The sequence below is a fragment of the Scyliorhinus canicula genome, chromosome 4 (genome assembly GCF_902713615.1).
Source record: "Scyliorhinus canicula chromosome 4, sScyCan1.1, whole genome shotgun sequence".
Taxonomy (NCBI): domain Eukaryota; kingdom Metazoa; phylum Chordata; class Chondrichthyes; order Carcharhiniformes; family Scyliorhinidae; genus Scyliorhinus; species Scyliorhinus canicula.
Genome location: NC_052149.1, coordinates 33,364,727 through 33,379,086, shown reverse-complemented (window position 1 = coordinate 33,379,086; position 14,360 = coordinate 33,364,727). Strand labels below are relative to the sequence as shown.

At 41.9% G+C, this 14,360-nt stretch overlaps 1 protein-coding gene across 24 annotated transcripts in view; it reads right to left on the bottom strand.

Annotated features, from left to right (window-relative positions):
- The window catches only part of LOC119964463 (receptor-type tyrosine-protein phosphatase F-like), a 529,423-nt gene that overhangs the window by 167,637 nt on the left and 347,426 nt on the right, over nt 1-14,360 (bottom strand). For 16 of the 24 annotated variants that reach the window (XM_038793980.1, XM_038793995.1, XM_038793985.1 and 13 more), the window contains 2 exons: nt 8,273-8,578; nt 2,757-2,950 (listed from right to left, as the gene is read on the bottom strand). In XM_038793980.1, the coding sequence (XP_038649908.1) occupies nt 2,757-2,950; nt 8,273-8,578 (500 nt within the window). The remainder of the gene's footprint in view (nt 1-2,756; nt 2,951-8,272; nt 8,579-14,360) is intronic. The other 8 variants (XM_038793993.1, XM_038793998.1, XM_038793994.1 and 5 more) reach the window with 1 other exon arrangement.

Sequence of the window (14,360 nt, the reverse complement as noted above, 5' to 3'; positions counted from 1 at the left end):
CAGTGTTCTCACAATGATCCCCTTACATGAGGCCGCCTCCATCCGCCCCCAAACCGACAGCTCCACTATCGCCCATTTCCTAGCCCCTGTCATGCTTGCTGTCCGGTAGTAATTCAACAAACTCGACAATGCTTTCCCCCCAAAATCAACTCATCCACCTTCCTAAAAAAGGTCTTGGAGAGAAAAAGGAGGCTCTGAATGATGAAAATGGAAGAGAGACAGAGAAAGTCTGTAGTCCAGACGAGATGTGAAAGTAGTTTGTAGGAACTGCCAGTACTTTCCTTACCAAGATCACTATCAGCTTCAGCCTCAATTATCTGCTTCTGTCATCCCAAACCTCTGCCAAACGCGCTGTCCTCTGGCTTGCAGGTCTCCCCCTTTATAATACTGAGTGCATGTCTTTTATAGGTCTCAATAACTTCCCATTGTGCAATTGCCTACTTTAAGCTGCCATATTCCGGATGGTGTGTTTGACCCATCATCTGTAGCCATTGCTGCTGCGAGGGTTGCCAGCAACACTCCCAATCCCCTCCTGGGAAAGATGGGAGGAAGAGTGAAAATTCTGGGATACCAGTCCCATAATTTCTCCAGCCCCAACAGGCTGGGAAAATTCCCCAATTAACCTTCTCTTTTCATTGATGGTGGCTGACTTACTGAGTGTTTCCAGTATTGTAGGTTTTTATATCTTAATATGAGGCCTGGTTTCACCAAATGATTTGGTATTGTTGGCAGGTATTTACACTTGTAAATGGGAAGCGGTGGAAGAGAGAATCCCGCCGCAGGCGAATGGCCCGCTGCTGAGAACCACGCAGTTGGGGGAAATGGACAATTCTGCCTTTTATCTCCTGTCATCACAAATCATGAGTTAATTTGGCAGTAACATCTGATTGCTTAGGATGAGTAAAAGTGCCCAATAACTGGTTGATTGTAGATTGCATTCATTCACACTGAGGATTCAAGAATAAGTTTCAAGTGAATAGTGGTGAAATCTAACCAAGGTTTTCTCCATAGAAAAACATTTTCTTTTTTTAGCAGAATAGGTTAGCCCCATGTGATTTGGAGATATAGAAGGAAGACAAATATCGCAAACTAACAAAATAAATAAAACAAGCAACGGGAAACAAAATAAGCAATGACATGAGACCAGCTACAATTTACCAAAATACTGCTGATAATCAGGAAGATAGTCCTGCAGTAACAGTAACAAAAAGTAATTTGTTTTTACTTCCACTAATTAGCATTCTATGCCAGTTCTATCTCAATATTAAGTCTTGATTTTGTCTGATCATCGGTTTTACTTTGATTTAAATTTGTCTTATTGGCAGTAAACAAAGACAATGATGGTTATTACCAATGACAACATAATTTACCTGTTACAGCTTAAGAATTATACACAAAAAGAGAAAGAAATTAGATAGACGAGATCGGCAGAAAAATAATATGAACATTAATTCTTCAATAATACTCTGCCCCATGCTCAAAATATAAACAGAAGTTTTGATTCTGCGCCCATTTTTATATTTTGCTTTTTTTGTATTCCTACATTAGACTTTAGCTGTTTTTTTTCTTTTGGGGAAAACACCATGGGCTGGATTCTCCCAAAATGGGGCTATGTCCCCACGCCAGCGTAAAAACACTGGTGTTGCACTCCCGAGCTTCCTGAAAAAAATACCAACCGATTCACTTACCTGCAGGGGGCTAGCAGGAACCTGTAATGCTTCACGCAGCTTTAGCTGCGGATACGGGCTCCCGCACTTCCGGTTCCGAGTCCGCATATGCGTACGGCGGCAGCCTCCAGTGGCTGCGCCAAGCACCATGATGCACTCCGACCGCAGACCCATACAAAGAAACTAGGCCCAACCCCGATCGGCCGTGCGCCTGAGGATCTGTCCGGCTCGATCTCTCCCCCGACCGGCCATGAGCCCCCCCCCGGCGGTGCCAGACCCCCCCCCCCCCCCCCCCCCCCCCCCCCCACCAGGGCGGCCCGGACTGAGTCCACAGCGCGAGTCCCGACCGGCCAGACCATGTTAGTTCCATGCCGCCAGTTCTCAGCCGGTCAGGAGCGGAGGTTCGCTGAGCGGGCCTCTGGCAATGACCTCCAAGCCGCGTGGCGTAATTCGCTAACGCGCGGATATTCGGGGCCTGGAGAATCGCCGGACCCGATTCTGTGGTATCACAGTTTGATTCTCCGCCGGTAATAATTTCTCCGGGAAGTTTGATTCTCCGCCCGTGCGCCAAATGCGATTTTGGCGCGGGGCTGCGGAGAATCCAGCCCCATTTTTCGAAAACATGAAGGTGGCAACAAAAAATTTGTAAATGGTTCACTCTTAATTTTCTACTTACAGTGACTCGTGTTAGTGTAGAGAGAAAGAACTATGTGCTATGTTTGAAATACCATTTTTGGAGATAAAGCAAAATATTTAGAAATCATATTATGAATAATAATCACTAAACTGAAAGGTTTGTACCAAACAAGTAAAAATAAACATCCAGCAGATACAACTAATATAGTAACTGCCTGAAAAGTGCCTAATTTCAAACTCAGACTCAACAGATCAATACACATCAACAAAACACTTTGGAATAAACAATATTTATAATATATATTTTTAGAAGACAACATTTCAGGCTACTTGCCTTCTATTTTGATTTCATTTAATATTTCATAAATGTACAGTATAATAAAAAGCAATTTATTTTCATGCCTCACGATCAGTAACTTAATTTCTCAATTATCAACACCTAACTATGTTTACCTGTTCTTCTGCTAACATCACATCTTTAATGATCGGTTGTCCTTGTGGTTCCCCTTTTTCCAAACGCACGTAAGTGACCTGGTACCCACGGATCTGTCCATGCTGTTTACTTGACACTGGGGGTTTCCACATGACTTTGATTGTTGTTGAGTTCACTGACTCCGCTTCCACTTTCCGTGGTGGTGCACTAGGCACTATGACAAAATGTAAAGTTATTACCAGCAAAAGTTTCTTTCAGGATTGATTTAAGAGCTCCCAAAATTCAGACATACTTTACAGGAGTCCTCCACCATGGTATATGGTATCACACTAATAACAAGTAGAGGATCCTCCTCTGAAAAGACATACTATAAGAAGCTAACTCCCAAAAAGAAACAAAAATATCTACAGAAAAGCTGTCATTTTGCAGTGAAGGTAATGATTTTCTGCTAAGAATTCACTCAACTTAGACAAATTTGAAATCCACTGAACACACCTACTCATTGCCGTCAAAAAATAAAATACTGATCTTATCAAATGGGTTTGATTCATATCAAGATTTTTAAAAAAACAGCATCACCCAGTTCCCAATTTTCCTCAACCCATGGGTTCACTGCTGTATATTCTGGGCGTGATTCAGCCACTGCGTTCCGGGTAAATCCTGCGAGAGCCCCACATTGGGCTCTGTGCTGGGCTGATGCATGAGTCACCCCGCGCAATCTGGATCACTCCCTCTCTGGGGCTGCGAGACCTCGACAGGGCATCATTTAGCACAAACGTGGACGTGGCACCTCGGGGGGAGGGGATGGGTCTTGCAGGCCATTAGAGACACCCGGGTGGTAGGGGACAGGGCAGGGTAGTACCTTGGCATCCGGGCACTGCCAACTCAGCAAATGCGAGGGTGCCAGGCTGGCACTGCCAAGGTATCTGGTGCCAGATTGGCACTACCGGCAGGGCCTTACGAATTAAGTGGGGTGGGGGGTCCCAGCCATGATAATTAAACAGTTAACTCTTTAACAGTTGGAATTTTAAGTTCATCAACTTGACATATCTTTGTGAATCATTCTCTGCATTGTGCAACATTAGTGGTGCAATGTCACCTTGCTCTGTTGCATATTATTGACAGCTAAGATGAAGCTAAACTGATAGCAATAAATGACACTCATCCCATGAAAGGACTTTTAAAAATTGAACAATCGGGAAATAGGATTTCTCTTTCCATGATTCCAATCAGTGTTTGTGGATTCAATATGAAAAATTAGCAAGGATCTGTTTCTAATGTAGCTCCAACTTTCAACATGGAGCATAATCTGTTCTCTACATTTACAAAGCAGTGGTTGAAATATGATTTTTTTTTAAAGTACGAAATCACCACATATGAAACCAGACTAGATGGAGCGAGGGGATATATGTTCAATATTAGGACAAATCTAGAAGAGAGTCATATAGGATTGACAATACTGAATATCAGGATTTATTCATTCATTAAACTAGTGGAAAGTAGTAAAAGTTCAAAATAGTAATTCTAGACAAGAAGAAAAAGGTAATTTCAAACTCCGCCAGCCAAAGATGTGAAAAACAACAGAGGAGGAAACAAATTTAGCCTGAATATTTGGTAGCGTATATGGATGGTTGTGTATCTAAGATGAATAAGGAAAGGATGTTAAGAAATGAGTCACAAGAGCTAGGACAGAAGATTAGGTAAGCAAGAACCAGCATTACAAGCATTGTAAGCAGCAATATAAAATGTTGGCACCATTCAAAGTTCCTAAAGGTGGCATATCAAGTGACCAAATAGTAGCAAATATGTAAACCCATCCATTCAGAGTGTATGCCATGACCAATGTTTCTAGAATGGAAGTTGCCGTTTATTGGGGAAAGAAGGCTGTCATGGTGGAAATGTTACAAGTTCTAAAAAAAAATGTCAGGGAAGCCAGTCATTGACAGGCTGAAAATGTTAATGAAAGTGGCTAATGAAATCAGTCTTGCTGTTGCTACTATTTCAGGGACAGTGCCCAAGAGTTCACAAGAAGTAAATATTACATCAATCTTTCATGAGGGATAGAAAGTTGAAAACTACAGGTCACTTGAGGTCAACATCTATAGTATACAAAGTATGAGAAGATATGCTTGGTGTGGGGATGATATAACAGTGAGATAGGATTGGCAACCCAAGAAAACGTCATCATGGATTTATAGAAGAAACGCTACTTAGCCATCACACCAGAATTCTTCAAAGAAATGATGGGCGTTCTTGACAAGAGCAATACTATATGAAGTCTTCAGTATGGTATATTTAATATCATGGTGCACAATTAGTTAGCCCACAAGGAAAGAAGTTATGGAATAAGGAAGGGAAAATGTTGGAAACTGACTAGAGCAGAGAAAAGAATGTTTGTGATTAGCAAGATGCCACAAGAATCAGAGCTAGGTTCATTGCTGTTTTTAGACATACCAATGAATTGGAATGGGAAACAGAATAGACTAATCTCTAAATGTGCAGATGGCATTAAGTTAGGGGGAGGGAGATCAAACAATAAGGAAACAAACAAACCAAATACAAAGACATCTGGATAGACATAACAGGACAGGAGGAGGCTGTTTGGTCCATTAAGTTTATGCTCGGCTCCCTGTAGAGCAACCAGTTGGCCACATTTCCCTACTCTCTCCCAGTAGCCCTGAAAGTTTAATTCCCTCAACTCTCCAGTTTTGTTTCAACATTAATTGTCTCTGTTTCAACCACCCTCCTGGGCAGCAAGTTCCAGTTCATTACAACTGGCTATGTGAAATGTTCTTCCTCACACCTCCTTCCCAAAACCTTAATTTTGTCCTTTAGTCCTTGTACCATAAAATGTAAATGTCATCACAGTCCCAGAGGACCATAGGCTGCTCTCCCCTTTGAGAGCTGACTGGTGGTGATTTAACCTGTGGGTTACTACACCTCAGGTGAGGGGTAAGGTTGAGGAGGCGAGGCCTTTATGAATAACCTCACCTGCACGGGAATTGAACTTGTGCTGTTGGTATTGTTCCAGATCACGGACCAGCCATCCAACTGAGCTAATCGGACCTGTACCATCAGCTAATGGGAACAGCTTTTCTTTCTCTACCTTATCTAAATCCCTTGTGCTCTTAACCACCTCTCCCTTCAACCTCCTTTGCTCAAAGTAGTACAGGTCCAGGTTATCTAATTTGCACCTAAATTCCCTTATCACTGAAACCATTTTGATAAATTTCCTATGACCTTTTTCAAGGACCTTCACATCGTCCTTTAGGTCCTGAGGGTGAAGGTGGTTCCAAGTCCAGAATTGGCAGTGTTTGGAGTGTCGAAGGACCAGGGAGTCCAGGGGGCGCGAGAATCCGACGTTCTGACCTTTGCCTCTTTGGTAGCCCGGGATGGATCCCGTTGGGGAGGAGGGACTCGGAACTGCCGAAACCGGAGGTGTGGGTGAACGACAGCGCAAATCACCTTAGGCTGGAGAAAATTAAGTTCGCCTTGAGGGGTCGGTGGAAGGGTCTGCCCTTTTATTGACTGCTTCCAGGACAGCTAAGTCAGCGGGGACCGGGAGGGGGGTTTCCGGGGTTGATACGAAAAGGTGAAGGCAGAGAAGGTGGGGGGACATGGTAGGCAGGGCGGGTTGTGATTGTTGGTTACTTATTTAGTTATGATCTGGAACCGGTTTGTCCTCTTTTTGTTCTTGGTTTTGGTTGAGTGTGATGTTTATTTATTTTATAAATGCCTTAATAAAAATATTTATTTAAAAAAAGGATAGGTAGGTGGATTGGCCATGCTAAAATTGCCCCTAAGTGTCCAAATGTTAAGTGGGGTTGCAGGCTTACAGGGATAGGACAGGGGAATGGGTCAAGGTAGGATGCTCTTTCGGAGGGTCGCTGCAGACTTGATAGGCCCAATGGCCCCCTTCTGCACTGTAGGGATTCTATGATTCTATAACATCCATCACCTACATCCCTATTTCAATGCTACATTTACTCCAGAAATAAGACTCCCAAATGTCACCTCAAATGGTACTTTGAAACTCCCTACAATCTTCCGCTGATCACAATGCCTCTGCAGCTACTGATTTGCTCAATATATCTCCCCCTTTAATGCCCTTGCTCCCTTACTCTCTCCTATCCGGTTCACTGCCCTTGATCACTGATGTGATCATCTTCTGCTCCACTTTCCTGCATTATGCGCATAACCCTAGATTCCCATACTGATTAAGTTTCTCTCAACCCTGAACATATCTGGGTATCTCAGCACCATGGTATGGCTTCCATCTTAGCTCCCTCATGTCTAAGGGATGCAAGTTTGACATGTAACTGGTTTAACCATTCTTCAAACTCTACTGAGTTCTGCTTTTCTCTATCAAAACTGCTCACCACTGCAGCATCATCTTGGAAAGCAAAGGTAACTCTGGCTTTGTTTCCCCCCATTATCAACCATCTTCTAAAATCCCACCCCATATATGATTCCAACTCTACTAACAAGCACGAGGAATCCATAGTCTTTTTTGGTCACTAAAATTGAGATCAATCTCAGGAAACATGCATAGAAACATACAGAGGAAGTTGAAGAGCCTCAAATTGATTACGTTGGGGAAGAGAAAGCTAAAAGATATCATTATACAGGCATTCAAGATAATTGGGGAGACAAATAAAGTAAACCCTGATAAATGTTAGAAGTCACCACAAACTCGAAAACCAAGTGATATGTTTGCAAGCTGAAGAAAGGAAAGTGCAGAAATGTTGAGCCACTAGATACAGGAAGTGATGATCATTTGCACTGGTTAAGGAGGCACACGGTGTAGTAAAGTTCAAGGAAAAATTGGATAGACATTAAAAAAGTGGATGCTTGCAGGAATAAACAGACCGACTGTGGTGCTTTTGCAGCTTATTTATTCCATAAGGAAAGAGAAAGTAGGTACAGCTAAAAAAACATTCAAGAGCTCTGGATTTTACTTCATATTCAGGAGTGTCAACTTGAAAAGATCAGACATTAAGGACAAAGTTTGGAACATGATTTCTGGTTCAGCTATTAATTTCATCATTTTCAATGGAAATTGAATCAGCAACAGATGTTGGGGGAGTATTTAGCTTTCACATGATGCCATTGATAAAGTTGCCGTTGTCTTTTTTATAGGTGAGATTCATTCATATATGTATAGAGTATATATGATAATATTTATGAAGGAACATAGAAATATATTTCTTAAACAATTAAGGACATTATTGCTGTAATTTCTATCAACAGAGCTGCGGCACCCTTTTTCTAATAGGCTGGTTCCCAATTCTAATTTACATGAAAATGCCTGAAATTAAATATTTATTGTGGACTGCAAATATTCTTACGCTTCTTGTTGCTAAAAGAAAATAATTAACTTTCACAATAAAATAAACAATTACAGAAATGATAGCAGCTTGCCAACTAAATTTCAATCTTGTTTTGAAATGCTTTGTAAAATCTTTGTCTTTGAGAAGTTGATGAAAGGGGTACCAGAATGTCAAAACAGATTTAACTTTATTTTCAAATGACCTACCATCTTCATCTGTGCGAACGTTCACAGGTGCGCTCTTCGGACCTGGCCCAACGTTGGTGTGAGCCCTTACCCACACCCGATATTCAGTCCACTTCTCCAGGTCCTCAATTAGTGAGCTTGTTACGTCTGCCTCAATGTTGTCCAAAACATGCTTCACGTTGTCTTCACTATCCACCGCCTGATATATAATGGAGTATTTGGTAATGACACCATTACGACTGTTTGCTGGCGGTGGATGCCAACTTACCCGAACGCTGGTCGAGCTGGTAGAATATCCATGGACATCTTGAGGTGGGGCGGAGGGGGCTAGTGGATAAATGGAGGGGTATGAAGGGTAATGAATGAAATAAGATGCCAAATGACTAACCTGACAATACATACTAGAACAAAAAATGCATGCTGATGTAAAATAAACATTAAAATAGAATTCAAACTTTAAAAAATATTTAAACTCACTAGATGTTAACATTCAGTCATGCATAAATACCGTATAAATATTATGGTAGGATAAAGAATACAGAAAATAAATGTTGAACTTCCATGCAAAGTACCTACCTTAAATTGCATTGAATGCATCATTAATTATTCTGAACTTTATTTACAACTGAAATAGCATGATTCAGCGCATTCTTCACACATTTTAAACAAGGCCAATAAGCCTAGCCATAATTATAAAAAAGTGGGATAATATTTTTTAGTTGTTCCACATCTTCTGAAAGTTGAGCCTGGACTACAGCAAGGCAACATTTTTGTGGTATTCCATTGTAACATAATACTATTAATTCTACCTGCATCAGAAGTTGGGATAGTCTTGCGAACCAAGCAAGCTATATCATCTCTCCATGTACATGATCATTATACCACTAGATCTGGAATGTTAGCATTTTAGTTTGCACCATCTCAAAGGAATATTCAAGGATAAGGCACCATAACAGATTTATCCTCAAGCATGCATGTAAAATTTTAATTATCACAAGGTCTTTGTCCTCACAATTAGAAATGCCAACTACTCACTAATTACAGATAGATATTGAAGCAAGATTTATAACTCAACTTTAGGTGCCAGCAATCCCATTACTCACTGCCTTCCGCTATCCGACAGGAATAGCAATTTGGGGTGGAAAATATCTGCCCACTCCCCTGGCTTGCCATCGGTCGTAGTGGAATCTTCCAGTCCTGCCAATGTCTATGGCATTTTACATGGCTCGCCCATACTGTCGCTGGGGGTAGTCTTTTGTGGGACTGGAAAATCACACCGTGATCTTTTCTTTCAATTGAGACACTGAAAAGTCAAGGAGCGGGATTCTCCATCATGCCAGCTCCATTCCTGCAGCCGGCCAATGGGGCTTCCCATTGGGAACGTGCGGGCATGAGTGCGGAGGATCCCACCGACGAAAATCCTGCAGAAGGCCTTTAGCTGGAAACTTTGAAAAGATTGTGAAATGAGAGAAATTAAGAAATAAGTGCTCAGATGATGCAAACTTGACATTGCATAGCATACAGATCTGTAGGAGGAATGAGAGACTGAGGGTGGCAAGAGTTTTAATTGTTTTTCTAAAAACAAATACAGTAAATTTGGAGCCAAGATGGTTGTTTTTGACTTCAACATTGCAAGGATGAATCACTGTCAGAAATAATGTGCAGAATATATTTAGAGGCTTGGAGATTCAAGCAATGGCAAATAGATAATAGATTAACAGAAAGAGAAAAAAGGGTGTACGCATCTTTAGTAGCTCAAAGGATAAGTTATATAGTTCCAAAATCCCAGTCTTGATCCAGTGTTTGCTGAGTTATGAAGCTAGCAGTAAGAGTGTTTCCTGCCCTAGATCAACTCCTGTGCGTTTTCCTAAATAAATGAGCAATATTTAAGACCCGTAAGATGTGGCCTTTATAGAAAGCAAAGAGTCATGAAAAGAAAATGGAGAATTTAAAGATCCCTTCAGCAATGAATAAGATTTGAGATTTGTCTTTGAGATCATTGAATGTCTCTCAATAGAGAGATCTGAAGGGCTTTGGCTGGAGCCAAAAGTAAAACGCTGAGTGGTTGAACCTGTAAGAAACTTGTAGGGTACAAAGGAGAACAAATGTCAATAATTTCAATGCAAGATGAAAGAAAGATCTGTTTACTGAGGAAAGCAGATGTAGTTTGATAAATAGTTGAAGGAACCATTGATTTAGAGAAGGAGCATAATAGTAGAAAGAACAGAGGCCTGGAGAAACCTCGAGTAGGAGAACAAACCTTTAGAGTGTTTCAATAATATTTTAATAAAAATGACTGGGGAAAGAAAATTTAAATACAACTCAAAACTCCTACAATCAGTATGCCCCTGTGCAACTTGCCTTCCTGTTCTTATGTTTTTAAATCACACTTTTTGAGCAAACTTTTATTATTAAAAATGTCCATATCCACATTTATAATGGAAAATGCCATCATAATACCATCATTGTGATTAAGCATTCTGGGCACTGGATTCCCAAAATTCTCTTCTTTTCTGACATGCCTATTGTCCAAAATAAGGTCCAACCACATTAAGAAAAACATTAGACAAGTCTTTGTTGATGGAACAGCTATGAAAAGCACATCTAAATCCTATTGCTACCTGCCTCTGTGAAGAAATAATAAGGATGGAGAAAAAGAATAAGGGTAAGAGCTAGGCATCGTGATGGAGTTGGGTGTATGGTAGGGTGTGAGCAGACAGTGAGATGCTGGTGGTACAGTGGATTCAAAAGTCGGAATTTACTCAGCCCTGTGGAAAGGGCTTTGGACACAGAAGGCGTTGCAAATTGGAACACTGTGTTGGATTCACTCCCTGACATGCTCTCTCCTGGTAGTGGCAAGTAGTCAATTAAGGTATTTAACAGAGTAATGATCAAATGTTCTGACAATGAATTGAAATTTTCCCAACATTACATGGTCACATTTCTATGTCTGGTGCCAGCAATGCTATGGAGGTGGCTATTGAAAGCCATGATTGTTTCTGACTCCTTCACTCTTTCAGGCATTGCTTCCAGATCGCAAACACTTTTTAGTTTAAAAAAAAGTTTTCCTTCATTTCAAATTTCTTTCCCCCCCCCCCCCCCCCCAGTCATCTAAATTCAAATACAAACTGAAGGCAATTATTGTTAGTATAGCTTATGAATGCTAATGACCTAGTTAAGGAAACAATTCAACATGAAAAGGTAACTCCATCCACACAAAATTGTAAATGACACATCAGCAACAGTCATACACAAAAATGTATATACAATGCGAAAATTCAAGAAAATCATATTTTGCTGTCTCCTGTCACACTTACATAACATAATGACAGCAAAACTCAAAACAACTAAATATATTACGCTATCTGGAAAAACCAAATTTAAATGACAATCTGAAGGCCGTGAACATCAAGATGCAATAAAAATAATTGCCTTGGAATGTGTTTCATTCGTTACAGTCATTGAACAATCTTGGGTACCAAATGTTTCAGAACGTCATTAAAGTACATTCACTATTGTTCTAATGGGGACTCCAGACCGCTACCAGTCAATAATCAACGATGAACTATTTATTTACAAACAAGAAATATATTATGATAATAATCTTTATTAGTGTCACAAGTAGACTTACATTAACACTGCAATGAAGTTGCTGTGAAAATCCCCTAGTTGCCACGCTGTTCGGGTACACTGAGGGGGAATTCAGAATGTCCAATTCACCCAACAAGCACGTCTTTCGGGACTTGTGGGAGGAAACCGGAGCGCTCGGAGGAAACCCACGCAGACACGGGGAGACAATGCAGACTCCGCACCGACAGTGACCCAAGCAGGGAATCGAACCCGGGTCTCTGGCACTGTGAAGCAACAGTGCTAACCACTGTGCTACTGTGCCGCTCAAAGTGTTGTGATACAGGCTGTACTTTCTCCACTTCCAAATCCAAGAACTGAGGACCAAAGCCCACTTTCTCTTTTGGGCAGCGTGTGCTTCCGCCCTATTGGATGAATAGGTCACATAGTCCAAGCAGCGATTAAAGAAGGCTCGCTTCAACATCCCGCCCTCTTCAGATCCTTCATCGCATAGAGATACAATTATTAGAAACCCAGTCCATTGGGGAAAGTTCCTTTTTAGTTGGGAGTGATACCACTGGTTTGGTTTCTTCACGGGAGTCGTCTCAATTGGGTCAGCCTCTCCATTTGCTCCTCTTCGTACAATTACATCCTCCATTGCTGTCTCTTCAGCTCCAAAGTTAACAGGTTCTGGATTTGTGAGGAGTGCTCATTTCTCTCACCACACTGTTCAGTACTACTCGCTGACATGCTCGAGGACGATGACCCTATCGGCACTTGGGGGGGGTTCTTTTTTCTCAAATGGTCGAAATGTTTCTTCAGGTGACCCAGCCAGGACCACTTCCAAAATTCCTCACGAAAACTTGGTCATCGATTTCAAATGCCCTCTCTGCCTTTGATGGATCATGATTTACTTTTTGAAGCCTCTGCCTAGACTCTGTCCATCATGCCAAAAGCTACCAGGTCAGCCTGGTCCATAGTCGACGTTCCATTACCAGTTCTGCTGGTTGTGTGCGGGATGGGTCCTTAAGGCTAACAAAAATCTCAAAATCTTCGTGTCTGTTGGCACTGGTGACTGCTTCTTCATTCCAGATTTGAACATTTATGCAGCCTATTCAGCCAAGCAGTTAGAGGATGGATGGTAGGGTGCTTTCCTGATTTATTTAATGCCATTGAAGGCCGTGAATTTTTAAAACTCCACGTTGGTATAAGCAGCACAATTATCTGAAATGAGAATCTCCGGTATTCCAGGGACGCCAAAACATAGAACATAGAACAGTACAGCACAGAACAGGCCCTTCGGCCCTCGATGTTGTGCCGAGCAATGATCACCCTACTCAAACCCACGTATCCACCCTATACCCATAACCCAACAACCCTCCCCGAACCTTACTTTTTAGGACACTACGGGCAATTTATCATGGCCAATCCACCTAACCCGCACATCTTTGGACTGTGGGAGGAAACCGGAGCACCCGGAGGAAACCCACGCACACGGGGAGGACGTGCAGACTCCGCACAGACAGTGACCCAGCCGGGATTCGAACCTGGGACCCTGGAGCTGTGAAGCATTTATGCTAACCACCATGCTACCGTGCTGCCCAAAACAGTGATGCAATTTTTCAACAGTTGCGCAGGAGGTGGTCAAATTCATCAGGCACACATCCTTCCACTTGAGTGTATATCCGCCAACAAATCCAAAGATGTGCTGATTAGATGGATTGACCATGATAAAATTGCCCTTTAATGTCCAAAGATGTGGGGGTGAGGTGACATGGGGTTACGGGGGTGGGGCTGGGGACTGGACCTGGGTGCTCTTTTGGAGGGTGGGTGCAGACTCAATGGGCCAAATGGCCTCCTTCTGCACTGTAGGGATTCTCTGGGAAAGAAACATTCAGCCCATGAAAACCCCACATAGGCAACATGTACTCTTCCAAAGGTTGATCGAACATTCCCACAGATGCAGAGGACATGTTTCTGCTGTACTTGACATAGGTCACAGTTTAACCATAGTTTAGCCATATCGGCGTCTATGCCGAGCCAGCTGTTACTTCACCTGATTGAAAACCTCCTCTAGGGTGCCTTCCAAAACAACCTCTGGTGCTTTCCCAACAAGGAGTACAGTGATGCTAACAAGGTAGCCAAGTCTGGAATTAATCTACCTTATAGTTTATCATTCTAAAAAAATGATTTTAATTCTGTGGTATTCCTGGGAGCTGGCACTTCCTCTATGGCCTTCATCTTTCTTCAAAGAGTTGCAGCCCTTTTGCATCTACTCTGTACCCCAAATAGGTTACTTTGCTAGCTTCAAACACACTCCAGTGTTTTCAATCCTTTTCAGTACTTCTTCCAAACTAGCTAAATGCTCTTACTCTGTAGAGCTGGTAATTAATACATCACCTAATACACCACAACTCTGGGTAATCCCTTTAACAAATCTTCCATGGCACGCTTGAAGATACCCCAAATGGTGACCGGGAATGCTCGTACAAGCTTTGGTGTGTATTGATCATCGCATATTCCCAGGATGACTGATCTAACT